The 12,618-nt window shown below is 50.8% G+C and overlaps 1 protein-coding gene across 19 annotated transcripts in view; it reads left to right on the top strand.

Moving 5' to 3' along the window:
• The window catches only part of PLEC (plectin), a 1,447,724-nt gene that overhangs the window by 1,367,786 nt on the left and 67,320 nt on the right, over nt 1–12,618 (top strand). For all 19 annotated transcript variants that reach the window (XM_069621862.1, XM_069621861.1, XM_069621869.1 and 16 more), the window contains 2 exons: nt 2,195–2,288; nt 3,450–3,604. In XM_069621862.1, coding sequence (XP_069477963.1) covers nt 2,195–2,288; nt 3,450–3,604 — 249 coding nt within the window. The remainder of the gene's footprint in view (nt 1–2,194; nt 2,289–3,449; nt 3,605–12,618) is intronic.

The raw sequence follows: 12,618 nt of genomic DNA, 5'->3' as shown, positions 1-12,618 counted from the left end.
AGAAGCCCCCAGTATATCTTAGGGCTGTCTATCTCTTAGACCCAGCTATGAATGCCCTACCTCTTGGTACCTACATTTTGTGTCTTCAACTTACAGAAGTCCATGCATCATGAAAGATCTGCCATGAATACTCTTCCACTTACCAGCCCAACTTTTCATAGCTGCTTCATTTCATAGCTTCTATCACCTAGCCAGTATGCCCCGCCCAACCTCTCGGCATTCACTTTGTTTCAGAGTTCTCTGCCCCTGAAAGCCCTTACCACTAGAAGTGTCCTATCCCTCAGAGCCCCAAGGGATTCCTGTGCTGAGATCCCTGCCTCTCAAAGATGTACTCTCCTACCTCTCAGCCATTCTTTGTCACAGTAGCTTCTGTGTCCAGAAGCCCCCTACATACTGAAGTCCCTGACCTTTCTGAGCCCTCTACCTTATGGTGCATCCACCTCAAGGGTTTCCCAACCCCTCTGAGCACCCACCTCTAAGTCACCTACCGCTGAAGCGCTTATCTTAAAGAATCCCTTGCCTTGGACGTCCACAAGACCCCATTAAGAGCATCCTACTCTTAAGCCGCCTACCTCTGCGAGCCCACTGCCTCTGCGGCTCCGTCCTCTGGGTACCCTGTGCCGCTCAGCAACCCTACCTATGACTGAGCGCACCCCTGGCACTCACATCCTACAACCTCCTACAGCAGAAGGGGTTAGCCTACTAGTCCCAGCAAACTAGTGTCTCAATCACGTGCCATGCTCAGAATGAGGGGCTGTTAAATTGAGGGAGTAAAAAATGCCGTGCCATCCCAAAAATGGGCTCTGTAGAAGAAGTGGAAAGGGGTGGGGTTGATGGAGTTCTCTTGAGCCTCAGAGCTTCTGGACCAGTTAGTTGCTGTGGATACAGCTGCGGCTAGCGGCTCTGCCGTGCAGTGGCTGGGCGCCCCTTCCTGTGATTCATTGTGCCCAGCTCGCCTTGGACGATAGCAACTGTTCTTTTTTCCACTGTGACTCAACCAAGAGGCGAAAGTACAAAAAATATATATATATATATATATATCTGCCTAGCCTAAATACGCACGCGAAAAAAAGTTTAAAAAAACTCTTGCGGCAGGCCGAGCGATTTAATCGGAACCAGATGATGGATGAGTCACCCTCGGAGCTTGGCCCCCAGCCGCAGCAACAGCCTGCACCAGAAGAGGAAATGAGGAGAATGGGGCAGGGAACATCCCTAGAAGCGAGGACCCGAGGTCCAGCCTCTGCATTTGGACTCCTCGCCGCCTGCCAGGCCTGAGAATTCGCTCGACTCCGGGAATGGTACGAGGAGCAGCATGCAGGAAGGATCCCACTCGTCACTTGGGCTCCATGCCAGCTTGAAGCCCTGAGACTCCTATCCGCTCCACTCGTCTTAGGCCTCAAGCATGAGAAAAGACCAGGGAGTGCCTCATTAGTTTAGACTTCTCACCGTCTCCAAGCCCTGAGGCTCCTGCCCTCTCCTGGTATGGCATGCACGCAGGTGAGAATAATGAGGACAATGTTCAGGCTAGGCTGTTGCTCACCACTGGGGCTCTTTGGCAGCCTGAAGCCCTGGGACTCCTATACTCTCCACTCGTCCACGGCCTCAAGAATGATATAAGAGCAGGCAGATTGGGCATGGTGCATACTTGGCACTGTAGGCTTTTTTAGACTCCCCACCACCAACATGGCCTGAGGTTCCTCTCCAAGTATGATACGCACCTAGGGCAAGAACAACACGTAGCAATGGGCAGTGATTAAAATGGGCATCTAGACTGGACCTAGTTGCTTGGGTTCCTTGCCACCCTCAAGGTCCACGTCCTCTGCTCAGTTGTCTCCAGGCACGCTAGTCCCCCAAGGTTGTAAAAGGCGGGAACTGGACAGGGAACGCAGCAAGCATCCAGCATCGTGTCTCATTACATGGTCAAATGCTGATTCCGCCACCCGCTTGGGAAGGGGGTGGATATTACCTTACGTTAACGGCTCACCCAAGGGTTTAGTGCATTGTGGGACTGATAATGGGACGTGAGAACAAAGCACTGCCATGGCTTTTTCTCTGGTTGGTGACTGTCCCCGCCCTGCCAGTCTTTTCTCTGCTTCTGTTCTTCAGGTCACTTGCTTGCAGGATCCTCCTGTGCAGATGGTCCACTGTCATAACCTGAACACTAATCTCTTCACTTTTCCACCCTCCTTGCCAGGTTGGAGCGCCTGCAGCGCATCGTCACTAAATTACAGATGGAGTCCGGGCTGTGTGAGGAGCAGCTCAACCAGGCAGATGCCCTGCTGCAGTCGGTAAGACCTTGAGAAGCACTGTTCTGTACACACACGGTCATTGAGGTGGGCAGGGGATGGCATCATATATATGACTAGGCATTGCCAGTATATTGTACAGAAAAAGATATGTCGGAACAGATCCACAGAAACCACCACAAGGCGATCAAATATTGGGGAGTACATCCTGTACTTGTGTAGACATTATATGTGAAATGATAATATAATGGTTTATTATTACAGTTGAGTGTAGATAGCTGAAATGATATACTCGATGTACAATGGGCACTATAGGTGAAAGCATCACATCATATGATGCCCATGTCCTGTAGCTTTTCTATGAAGTGCCAACAGGCCCCCTGGGTGGTTCCAGGGCACTGACGAATAGGGGTATGCAGAGTGTAGTGGCTGGGAGAGTTATTGGGTGATCATGCACTCAGGGTAGCTACATGGGGCTAATACACTTGTCCCTACGGTAGCATGTCCCCCAATCATGGTTCCCCTCCGGTGGTTTAGTGCTCAGCAAGTGCAGAGACAGTGCTACCGATGCGGCAATCCTAGTCCAGCTTTTGAAAGCAGACAGAACAGGAGGCACTGAAGGGTCTGGAGACCAGGGTATTTGTAATTGGTTATTTATAACGCGCTTAATACCCAGAAGTTTCTAAGCACTGACCCGGGGATCGAACCTGTGTTGCTCCACGTCGATTTGCTTACAAGGCGAGCATGTTGCCCCTGAGCTATCCACCAAGGGTATTAGTGACCTGGTGTAGCAGTTCCCATGGCTATACTTGCTGTCTATGCGGTAGCATGTCTCCCAGTCATGGTGTCCCTCCAGAGGGGTAGCGCTCAACAAATGTTCAGACAGTGCTACCAATGTGGCATACACACAATTCTACAATTAAACACAGCAGTACACAGGATTGCGGGAGGTCTGTATGTCTTGAAAATGTGTATACGTCGTTGAGTATTGACAGGTAGCAGACCTACTCCACTGTGTTCCTTGAATGGTGGTTGATACCTGGCTTTCTTGACGTCCTCCTTCACCACCATGTATATTGTTGTCTATGGAATGGCCATGCCTGAGGCTAGCACTCCTTTATGCTCTCCATGGCCATTCAGTTGTGTGATATTCCTTGGACCTGACTGTCTAATGTTCTCTCTTCTTGGCCTCCTCCTTTGTAGGACATCCGTCTCATGAATGCTGGCAAGTCGCCGCAGAAAGCGGCTGAGATTGAGCGTGACTTGGATAAGGCCGATGGAATGATCCGCCTGCTCTTCAACGACGTGCAGGCTCTGAAGGATGGGCGCCACCCACAGGGCGAGCAGATGTATCGCAGGTAACCACGTTACATGCACGTGACTATATGCACCTACAATTCCGTTTGAAATCTCTGCATGTACATGACAAAATGCAAATGCTTGACCACACAACCCCAGAAAACGCGTTTCCATTAAAATACCCTTTAAGTAGCCGACTCTTGATTGATTGTTTATTTATTATGCGCTTATACGCAAGTGTTTCAAAGCGCAACCATGCATGGGAGGGGAAGCCATAGGGAAGACAAGACAGACGATCTTACTAGGTATGGTCCATGAACCTGGGCCATTCTGTCTATATCAAACCACTAATAAGAATACTTGCATCTGTTAAGGGGATCTCAGGTTAACATCTGCTGGCTATGATGCCTCCAGACCTGTATCCTATTGGACTTGCTTGTCCACACTTCAGGAAACAGGATCAATACCTGTGGTCGCACATTCTAATCTTGCTAGCACCTCTGGTCTCTCAAAGCACCTTGAAGCAGTTTTCAGATAGTATGCATACTAAAGAAATAAGTCGTTTTGGTACAGGGTACCCGGGTTCATAGTGTTCCCGCAATGTGACATTGCGATGTGCAGCTTGTTGTGGTCTGGGCACATTCTCTATAGAGGCAACCACACAAATGTTTGCCATAACATCTGTAGGTTGTTCCTATTTCATTTTGTCGTGTCTCCCATAGGTGTCCTTTAAACAGTTGTGCAATTACTTCTAGTGAAGGCGATGTTTTCTGTGTGTACTGTCCTGTATAATGCAACCTTGTCCAATGTATATAGAGCAGCAATTCTGAGCATTAAGATTAACCGTATACCTCTGTTTGTACACATTTGCACATCAATAAAATAAAATTTTAAAAAAAGATTGTCGTATAATTCCAAACATATTCCAGGCAGGAAAATGGAACAGTACTTGGATGTCCAATGCCTCGTGATCGCCTGTCACGCAGCTGTGCGAGGAGCTAGAAGTCAACAGGACAACCGAGCCTACAATATCGCCCCTGTCTGTATATGAACACAGGGCTTGGATACACATGTTATCTTACATTTGTCACCGCCTCCCGTGATATGTAATGGCGTCGGAGAGCTGAAGGAATCCTGCCCCTCAGCAGATGATGGCCTGAAAGGGGAGCGGGCGTTGCAATGCATGTAGCAAAAAGGGCAGGTTAGGCACTGTTTGGAAAAGAAGAAATGTCTAGTGTAGAGACTGGCAGCCAGATGATGGGGACTATGTGACGGTTGAACCAAATGTTTCATGACACTCGGCTCTATGCTATGGGGTACAGCAGTATAGGAGAAATGTAGTGGGAATGAAAAGTGTATGATGACCCCCCCCTCACCCCCTCCGAAGCAACTGTCTACAGTTGAGGTCTCTGCTATACTCTACATGCTGTGTGCATGCATGTGGACTAAAACAGCTGGACCACGTTTTTCGCAGGCATCTGTTATATGCCATGGGGACTAATGCTACATGCAGCGTACGTGCACAGTGAATGATATGAAGTCACACGCAAATTAAAGTGAAATTGCGTGCAAAAATAACAGTTACTCACGTAGTGACTACCTTACTCCTAGTCCATAGTCCCCTTTCCTCCATACTTGTGGGACATTCCGTCCTTTGAAATTGATACCGTAACCCCGCCCTCCTGCGCTCCGCCCCGTGCATCGCCCTTCAGTCCTTTTGAAGGGACTGTGACCATTTAAGCAATAATAGAGTATACTTATTAGAGGGGACGGCGGGCGGGCGTATGGAGGAAAGGGGACTATGGACTAGGAGTGTAAGGTAGTCACTACAGTGAGTAACTTTGTTATACTCCTACGTCCCGTCCCCTTTCCTCCATACATGTGGGAGATTCCAAAGCACTCCTCATAGGTAATACGGGTGGATGGAACTTCCCTACAGAAAAAGGTTTTAAGGACAGCCTGGCCGAACATGTCCAAGCAGTAATGCTTACAAAAAGCTGACGAGGAAGCCCACGTAGTGCCTTGGCAATGGTTTCCCAGGGAACATATTTTTGGAAGGCAACAGCAGCTGCTTTGCCACATACCAGATGGGCATGAATGCCCTTCGGAGGTGGAATGCCCTGAATACTATACGCTTCTGAAATACAGGAGGCAATCCATCGGGAGATAGTAGCCTTTGAAGCAGGTTTCCTTTTCGGGTCTCCGAATGTAACAAAGCGTTGAGAGGAGCCCCTGAGTTCAGTTGTTCTGTCAAGATAGAATTTCAGAGCTCGTCTGACATCTAAATTGTGTAATACTCTCTCGGCATCTTAGGCCGGGTTCGGAAAAAAGACAGGTAATGAGAGAGATTGATTCAAATGAAAATCAGTCACTACTTTAGGAAGGAAAGAAGGATGAGTGAGGAGCGCAACCTTATCCTTATGGAAGGTAAGAAACAGATGTTCCATGGGTAGTGCTTGAAGCTCTCTTAGACGCCCTGCCGAAAGGTACTTTAGATCCATCGTAGCAATGGGTTCAAAAGGTTTGTCATAAGGAGATCAAGACCACATTTAAATCCCATTTTGGATGAGGACTGCGTACAACTGGAAAAAGACGTAATAAACCTGCAAAATACCTTTTAATGACTGGGTTTGTCAAGGAAAAGGAACAGGTATCAGTGGACAGGTACACGGCAATAGCCGACAAGTAAGTCCTAAAAGACATGAATGCCCGAAGCAGCCAGATGAGATATGAATGAAAGGACAGTGTCAATCGTAGCATGTCTGGGGTCTAGATGCTTAGCCAAACACCAGTGACAAAACCGGAGCCACTTGCGCCTATACTGAGACCTCATGGAAGGTTTCCTAGCTGCTTAGATAATGCGCATATTGTCCTCTGACAGGTTAAACTGTGCTAGGGACTTGAATTCAGGCACCAAGCTGAATGAATGTGGGGAGGGGTGCCACATCTGTTGATCTTACTGGTGAAGCAGGTTGGGAATCAATGGCAGTCTGATCGGGGGACAAACCGACCGATGCTGAAGTTCCGAAAAGCAAAATTTGGCTGGCCACCAAGGAGCTATGAACAGGAGAGTGCAATTTGAAGCATTCCTTAGCTTGCAGACTGACCGATGAATCAGAGGAATAGACGGGAAGGCATATGCCCTCATGTTGTGCCACAGAATCTCAAGAGCATCCCCTAGAGAGGAAGCCCCTAGACCGTTTCTGGATGCATAAAGAGGAGGTTTCCTGTTTGTGGCAGTCGCAAAAAGTTCCACTTCTGGAGTGCCCCATTGGCGAAAGATGTTGGAGAGGACCTCCATGTTCAGTTCCCACTCGTAGCTGGCCGCTGTCTGTCGGCTGAGTGAGTCTGCAGTCACATTGAATTGCCCCGGAATGTGTACCGTCAGCAGCCAGATGCCCTGCTGGATGGCCCATTCCCAAATCTGAATGGCAAGGTCTACAAGAGGTGGTGACTTGGTACCACCCTGCTTGTTGATGTAGAACATTGATACCGAGTTGTCTGTGTGGACGCGGACCACCCAGTTCGTGATGATTGGTTGAAAAGCTTTCAGCGGCAGAAAAATAGCCAGGAGTTCCAAATAATTTATATGAAACTGCTTGTCCTGCGGCGTCCATAGATCAAAAACCTGGAGATGGTCCAGCGTCACGCCCCACCCCAGAAGGGAGGAGTCCGTGGTAATCATTACTTGTGGGCAGGGCTCCTGAAAAGAGGCCCCCACTGTAAGATTGTTGGTCGAGGACTACCATAGAAGGTCCGCTCTCATACAGGATGGAACTGGGATCATCTTGGAATCTGAGTCCGAAGCCTGGCACCAAGAGCTCTGAAGAGCTAGCTCCGTGCGCCTCATCTTGAGACGTGCAAGAGGAAGTGCAAGCACGTACGAGGCCATGAGGCCCAGAAGACTCTGGAACCACCAGGCCATCATGTGTTCCGACTGGATGAAGAGTAGACACGTGGCGAATAGATCTGCAATCCTGTCCGCCGTCAAATACACCCTGGAGTCGATCGTGTTCCAACGGAAATCCAGGAAGATCAGGTCTTGGGAGACCGTCACAGAAGATTTCCACCAATTCACTGACAGCCCAAGATGGAACAGGAGCTGGAGGAGAGACTAGAGATTGCTCAAAGCCGTCAGAGCACAAGGGCTGCGTAGGAGCCAGTCGTCCAGATACGGATATACATGACCACCCTGTAGTCGAAGGAAAGCTGCGATGACCGACATCATCTTAGTAAAGACGCGCAGCGCGAGCGGAGACCAAACGGAAGCACACAGAACTGGAAGTGCTCCCTTCCCAGGGAGAACCACAGATATTTTCGATGCGGCCTCCATATCAGGATGTGCATATACGCGTCCTGAAGGTCCACTACACTGAGCCAGTCGCCCTTCTGAAGAGAGGACTTTATCTGGCCGGGGGTGATCATCTTGAATTTCTCTAGGGAATAGAATGGTTGAACTGGGAAAGGTCAAGGATGGTGCGCAGGCCAGCCTGGTTGGGTTTGGGCACCGTGAACAGTTGAGAATAGAAGCCCTCCCCTTGCTCCGCAGGGGGAACAGGGTCCACTGCCCTGAAGTCTAGAAGCTTCAATCCTCCCTCAGAGCCGAGGTTCAGAAGTGTGGGATAGGGGGGGAGGGGCAAGCGAGAGCCCGCCTGTGAGATGGACAAAGACCACCGATCTTCGGTGATGGTCTGCCACGCCTCCTGATGAGACAAGATTCGTCCTCCCACTGGAGTCTCGTGCGACCCACAAAAAATATAACTTTGCAGATTTGTTGGCAGGGAGACTACTTGCCCCTGGAGAGGAGGCTAATGGGCGAGAGATAAACTGACCACGTTTTTTTTGATGGGTGCCATCTACCGGAGGTTCAGTTCTGCGCGCCCAGCGGTCCTGAAACCCCCTGAAGCCAGAGAAGGATCGAGACTGAGACCCTGATCTCTGTGTATAAGGGGCCTTAGCTGGGACCTTTGCCAGGACCGACAAGAATTTGGCGGTTTGGGTGCTCGCCTTGGTTTTTGTAAGCTTGTCATCCGTAGATGAATGAAACAATTCCTTGCCATCGAAGGGAAGGTCTAGAACTTTATCCTGCACCTCCTTCGAAAACTTTGTCGCATGGAGCCACGCTTGGCGGGAAGTGTTTCCCACCATCAGGCCTCGAGCTGAGGTATCCATATAATGCGCTGCTGCTTCCAGAAGATCTTGTGCCAACAACCTGGCTTCCGACAAACCGGCCTTGAAGTCGTCTAGCCTATCCACAGGAATACACTCCTGAAAATCAGCCAACTCCTTCCACAGCTTCATATTAGATGCCGCCAGGATCAGCTCGGTATTTGCTTGGTGAAGTTGCAGTGCTGAATTGGCAAAGACTTTCTTGCCTAAGAAGTCCAAGATTTTGTTCTGTTTGGAGAGAATCTGAGCCGCAGCAGTAGAGGTCGCAAAAGCCTGCTTGGATTGAAGCGTGGCCGCCGCTACCCCCGCAGAGGAAGAGAGCGGACAAGACGCCAAGGCTATCTCCTTGGAGGTGTGAAGCCTGTAACGGGTGTCGATTCTCTTATTAATATGCAGCCCAGGGTGGGGTTTATCCCAGTCTTTACGTGCCTCCGCCAAAACGTCCTTCTGCAGGAACAGGCCGGTACTCTCTTGTGGTGACAAGGTGAGTGCTCCCGAAAGCACCCCTTCCTCCAGAGCAGAGGCCTCAGGTACTGGAATGTCAAGGAGGGCCATTATATCCAGGACCCGGTCATGGAAAGCTCTGACAGAGCGGGCTGCTTTGTCAGAGAATTCCATGACCGCTATCCGGTTCTGCTTGAGGGTCATCCAGCAAATCGGGAGAAGACAGTTGTACCGCCTCAAGTTAAAGTGCTATCCTTGGAAAGACCCTTAAAATACTCCTTCATAGGGTCAGGGTGCATAAGCCCCTGAAAATACCCCAAAAAACATCCTCTGATGAAGGTTTATGCGCTGGGGTAGGCAGAGGCCTCTCATAAGGGGCATACCCCCACAAGCACAATGAGGATGGTTGCCAGAAAGGCCCACCACCAATCAGGTCCGCATAGACCAGGGGAGCAGAAGTAGGCACAAGCGAGACAGTATGTGGCAGAGGCATCCGAGCATGCCAGTCGTAAGAAGGGCAGAATAGATTTTTACGTTCCATTTTTTTACATGAAAAAAGCTACCTGACCCCAAAAATAAGGTTCCCAGCACCCGCCGTCGAGAATGTAGGTGTAAGGGAAGAATCCAAAATGGCTGCCGTGGACCATGAGGGGTTGGCCGCCATTTTGTCAATGCCTAAAGAGAACTGCGTCACATGTGTATATGAGGCAACCATCTCCTCAGGCTGGTCAGGGGAATTAAACAAAACCTTAGCCTTAAAACAAAGATCCTCGGCCAGCCAGTACTGGGAGGTCTCGGATGTTTACGTGACATCTTAGAGGTGGACCCCAAAATAGCCTCCAGAGGAGGAACCTCGGCAGAGCCGGTAACAGAGGAGTGCCCTCTTTGCCCCCTCGACAGAACCGGTATCACCGCATCCTTGAGCACGGGAAATCTGAGGTATCACCCTTACAGACAAGACCTTAGGGGCAGGTCTCTCGGTTTTGTCGGTACAAGCCATAGCCTCACGGAGAGGAACCTTGGGCTTCAACCTGGTATGTGTAGCTCCCTCGTGAGGGGCCTCGAGCCGTGGCTTGGTACAGAAAGCTCCAGAAAAGGAGGCCTCAGGGCGTACCCCGGTGTCTGAATGGAAAGCTCCAGAAACTGAGACCTCGGAGCGCACAGATGTACTGGGCTGACGTTTAGCACCTGACCCGTGAACCTCTGAACGTGATCTGGTATTGGCAGGTCCGTTGTGGGAACCCTCAGCGAAAACTCCGGAACGCCTATTAGGCCTGCGAGGTACCTCAGGAGAAACCGTAGTGGTAGAGCTGCTAAAGCCCCTCCCAGCCCGAGAAGACCCCATGAAGGAGTCCCCACGGCCGGGGCGCCCTAAAAAGTAAGGAACTTATCAGGCGTCTCCTCTTTTCGTCAATGAAAAGCTGAAGATGAGGTGGAGGAACACACTGAAAAACGTCCTCCCACCGAAGAAGACGGCGTTGGAGTGCCCAGACGAAAAGATAATCACAGTAGAAGCACGAAACCCAGTGATGGTCCTGCCCGAGACACTCCAAGCAGAGAGAATGGGGATCCGCACTAGCGAAGCGACATTCGCATGAAGAACAGGACACAAATCCCAGACGCTCCGGCATAGACCGAGGACTAAGCGACCGCAGAACTGAAACAGGAGAGGATGACAACGGGAACAAGAAGCGGTACCCAGCGTAAAAAGAGAAGGACAACATATTCAATTTTGATGCTTTTTTAACAAAAGTGCTCCGGTCCCGTCCCGAAGGACAGAATGTCCCACAAGTATGGAGCAAAGGGTACGGGACGTGGGACGTAGGAGTATTGAATGCTTGAAGCGGACAACACATTCCTATATAGAATGAAAATCCATGCTATTAAGCAAAACACATTTTTCTCAGCCTTTTCAAATGGTTCTCCCTGTAGCACTGTAGTAAGAGTAGGTGGGCAAGTGCAAAGTCGTCCCAACAGTCTTCCCAAAACTCCATTGACAATACAATATAGCATGGCCGGCCATCAGACGACCTAGCCCCCTCCAGCGACTGGTCAGCTGGCCCTTGGCCACCCCTCCCCCCACACTCAGGGTGTTGTGTGCCACTATACAAAAATATCAAATCCTAATCGGGGAAAAACACAGGAGAGAGTGAGAAAAAGGCCTGACTCACTCAGAAGTTGAAATTAAAAAGTCCTAAATCCAGCAAAACAGCTAGGGGTCTCTAAGGTGGGAGGAATTTAGCACAGAAATGAAAATTCTCCCTAACGGGGAGGAGTACCCAGAGGAGAGGGCTGGGGAGGCACCACTGCAGGATGTCCTACTTCACAACATCCTCCAGGAGCCCGTTCATCTGAGGGGATCGCATGAGGAAGAGTAAGCGGTCAAAGAAGTGGTCTTTGCAAGCCACCAGATCTCTAGGGGCCCGGCCCTCCAAGGTGCTGGGCCTCCACTCCTGTTCAAAGCGCTGAGGCGCCTGGTGTGTGTAGCCATTAGGCTGTGATGGGTAGATTTATCCCTAAGGAGACCAGAAGCCTGCACCGTAGGATCCGCTGCCGATTCCATAGGGAAGAGGTCGGGAATCGTCCTGCAATGCCCATTCAATGGGCGAAAGAGCTGGCGGGCCCGGAGCTGGATCCAAGTTGGCCGCTGGCCCACCAGACACCACCACTTGCCTCTCCGCCATTTTGAAGCCTTGCACCATGCCCTGGGCGCAAAGGCTCTAAGCCAAGAGAGGCTTCAGACCGGGAGGATGCAGCTTGGTTCTTGCACCCAAAGCAGAGGTGTCGACCTCAGAGACCACTCTGGTAGGCGCTGAGCCCTCAACCGGCTGGCCGGTAGTCAAAACGCCCTGACTCATGACCTTGAAGCTAGCTCCGGTAGGTTGGACGCCCTCGGCACCTGTGTCCCGGTAGCTGTGCTGGACCGAGCCGAGGACAGACTCTTGGAGGTAGCACTCAATGATCCCATTCCCCTTGGGGCCGAAGAATAGGATGAAATTGATCCACCTTTCCGAGGACCGCCTCTTATGGCCCCTGAGCACCTCAGCTTGGGAGCCGGTAGCCAGGATGGCCACAGGCCTGCGCCGGAGCGCCCAGGAGATCCCCTGGGCCTCTCGGCTTGGGAGCCATAGTCTAGGAGGCCTCGGGCCAGCCAGAACCTGAATGCAAGGAACCCCTATCCGTGGGAACCCCAGGGAAGGCGTGGCCGCACTGCAGACCCATGCTGGACAGAGGGCCTACCTTATTTTGAAGAGCGGTCCAAGCGACGCAGTCCTTAAGGTGGGAGGGAGGAGAGGTGTGGGAGATCTCCCTCCACTGTGACAAACAATTCTTCAATGCCCTGTGACTGGGAGCAATGCAGGCCGAACATGTGTCCCAGCGTTGGTCAGATCCCAAACACTCCAGAGTGTGTGGTCCGAGGCAGAGAATGAGCAGTCACATGAGGCACATCTCGTGAAGC

This window comes from Ambystoma mexicanum, chromosome 5q, assembly GCF_040938575.1.
Source record: "Ambystoma mexicanum isolate Mex_15411 chromosome 5q, UKY_AmexF1_1, whole genome shotgun sequence".
In the NCBI taxonomy this organism is placed as follows: domain Eukaryota; kingdom Metazoa; phylum Chordata; class Amphibia; order Caudata; family Ambystomatidae; genus Ambystoma; species Ambystoma mexicanum.
This window is presented reverse-complemented; position numbering and strand designations above follow the sequence as displayed.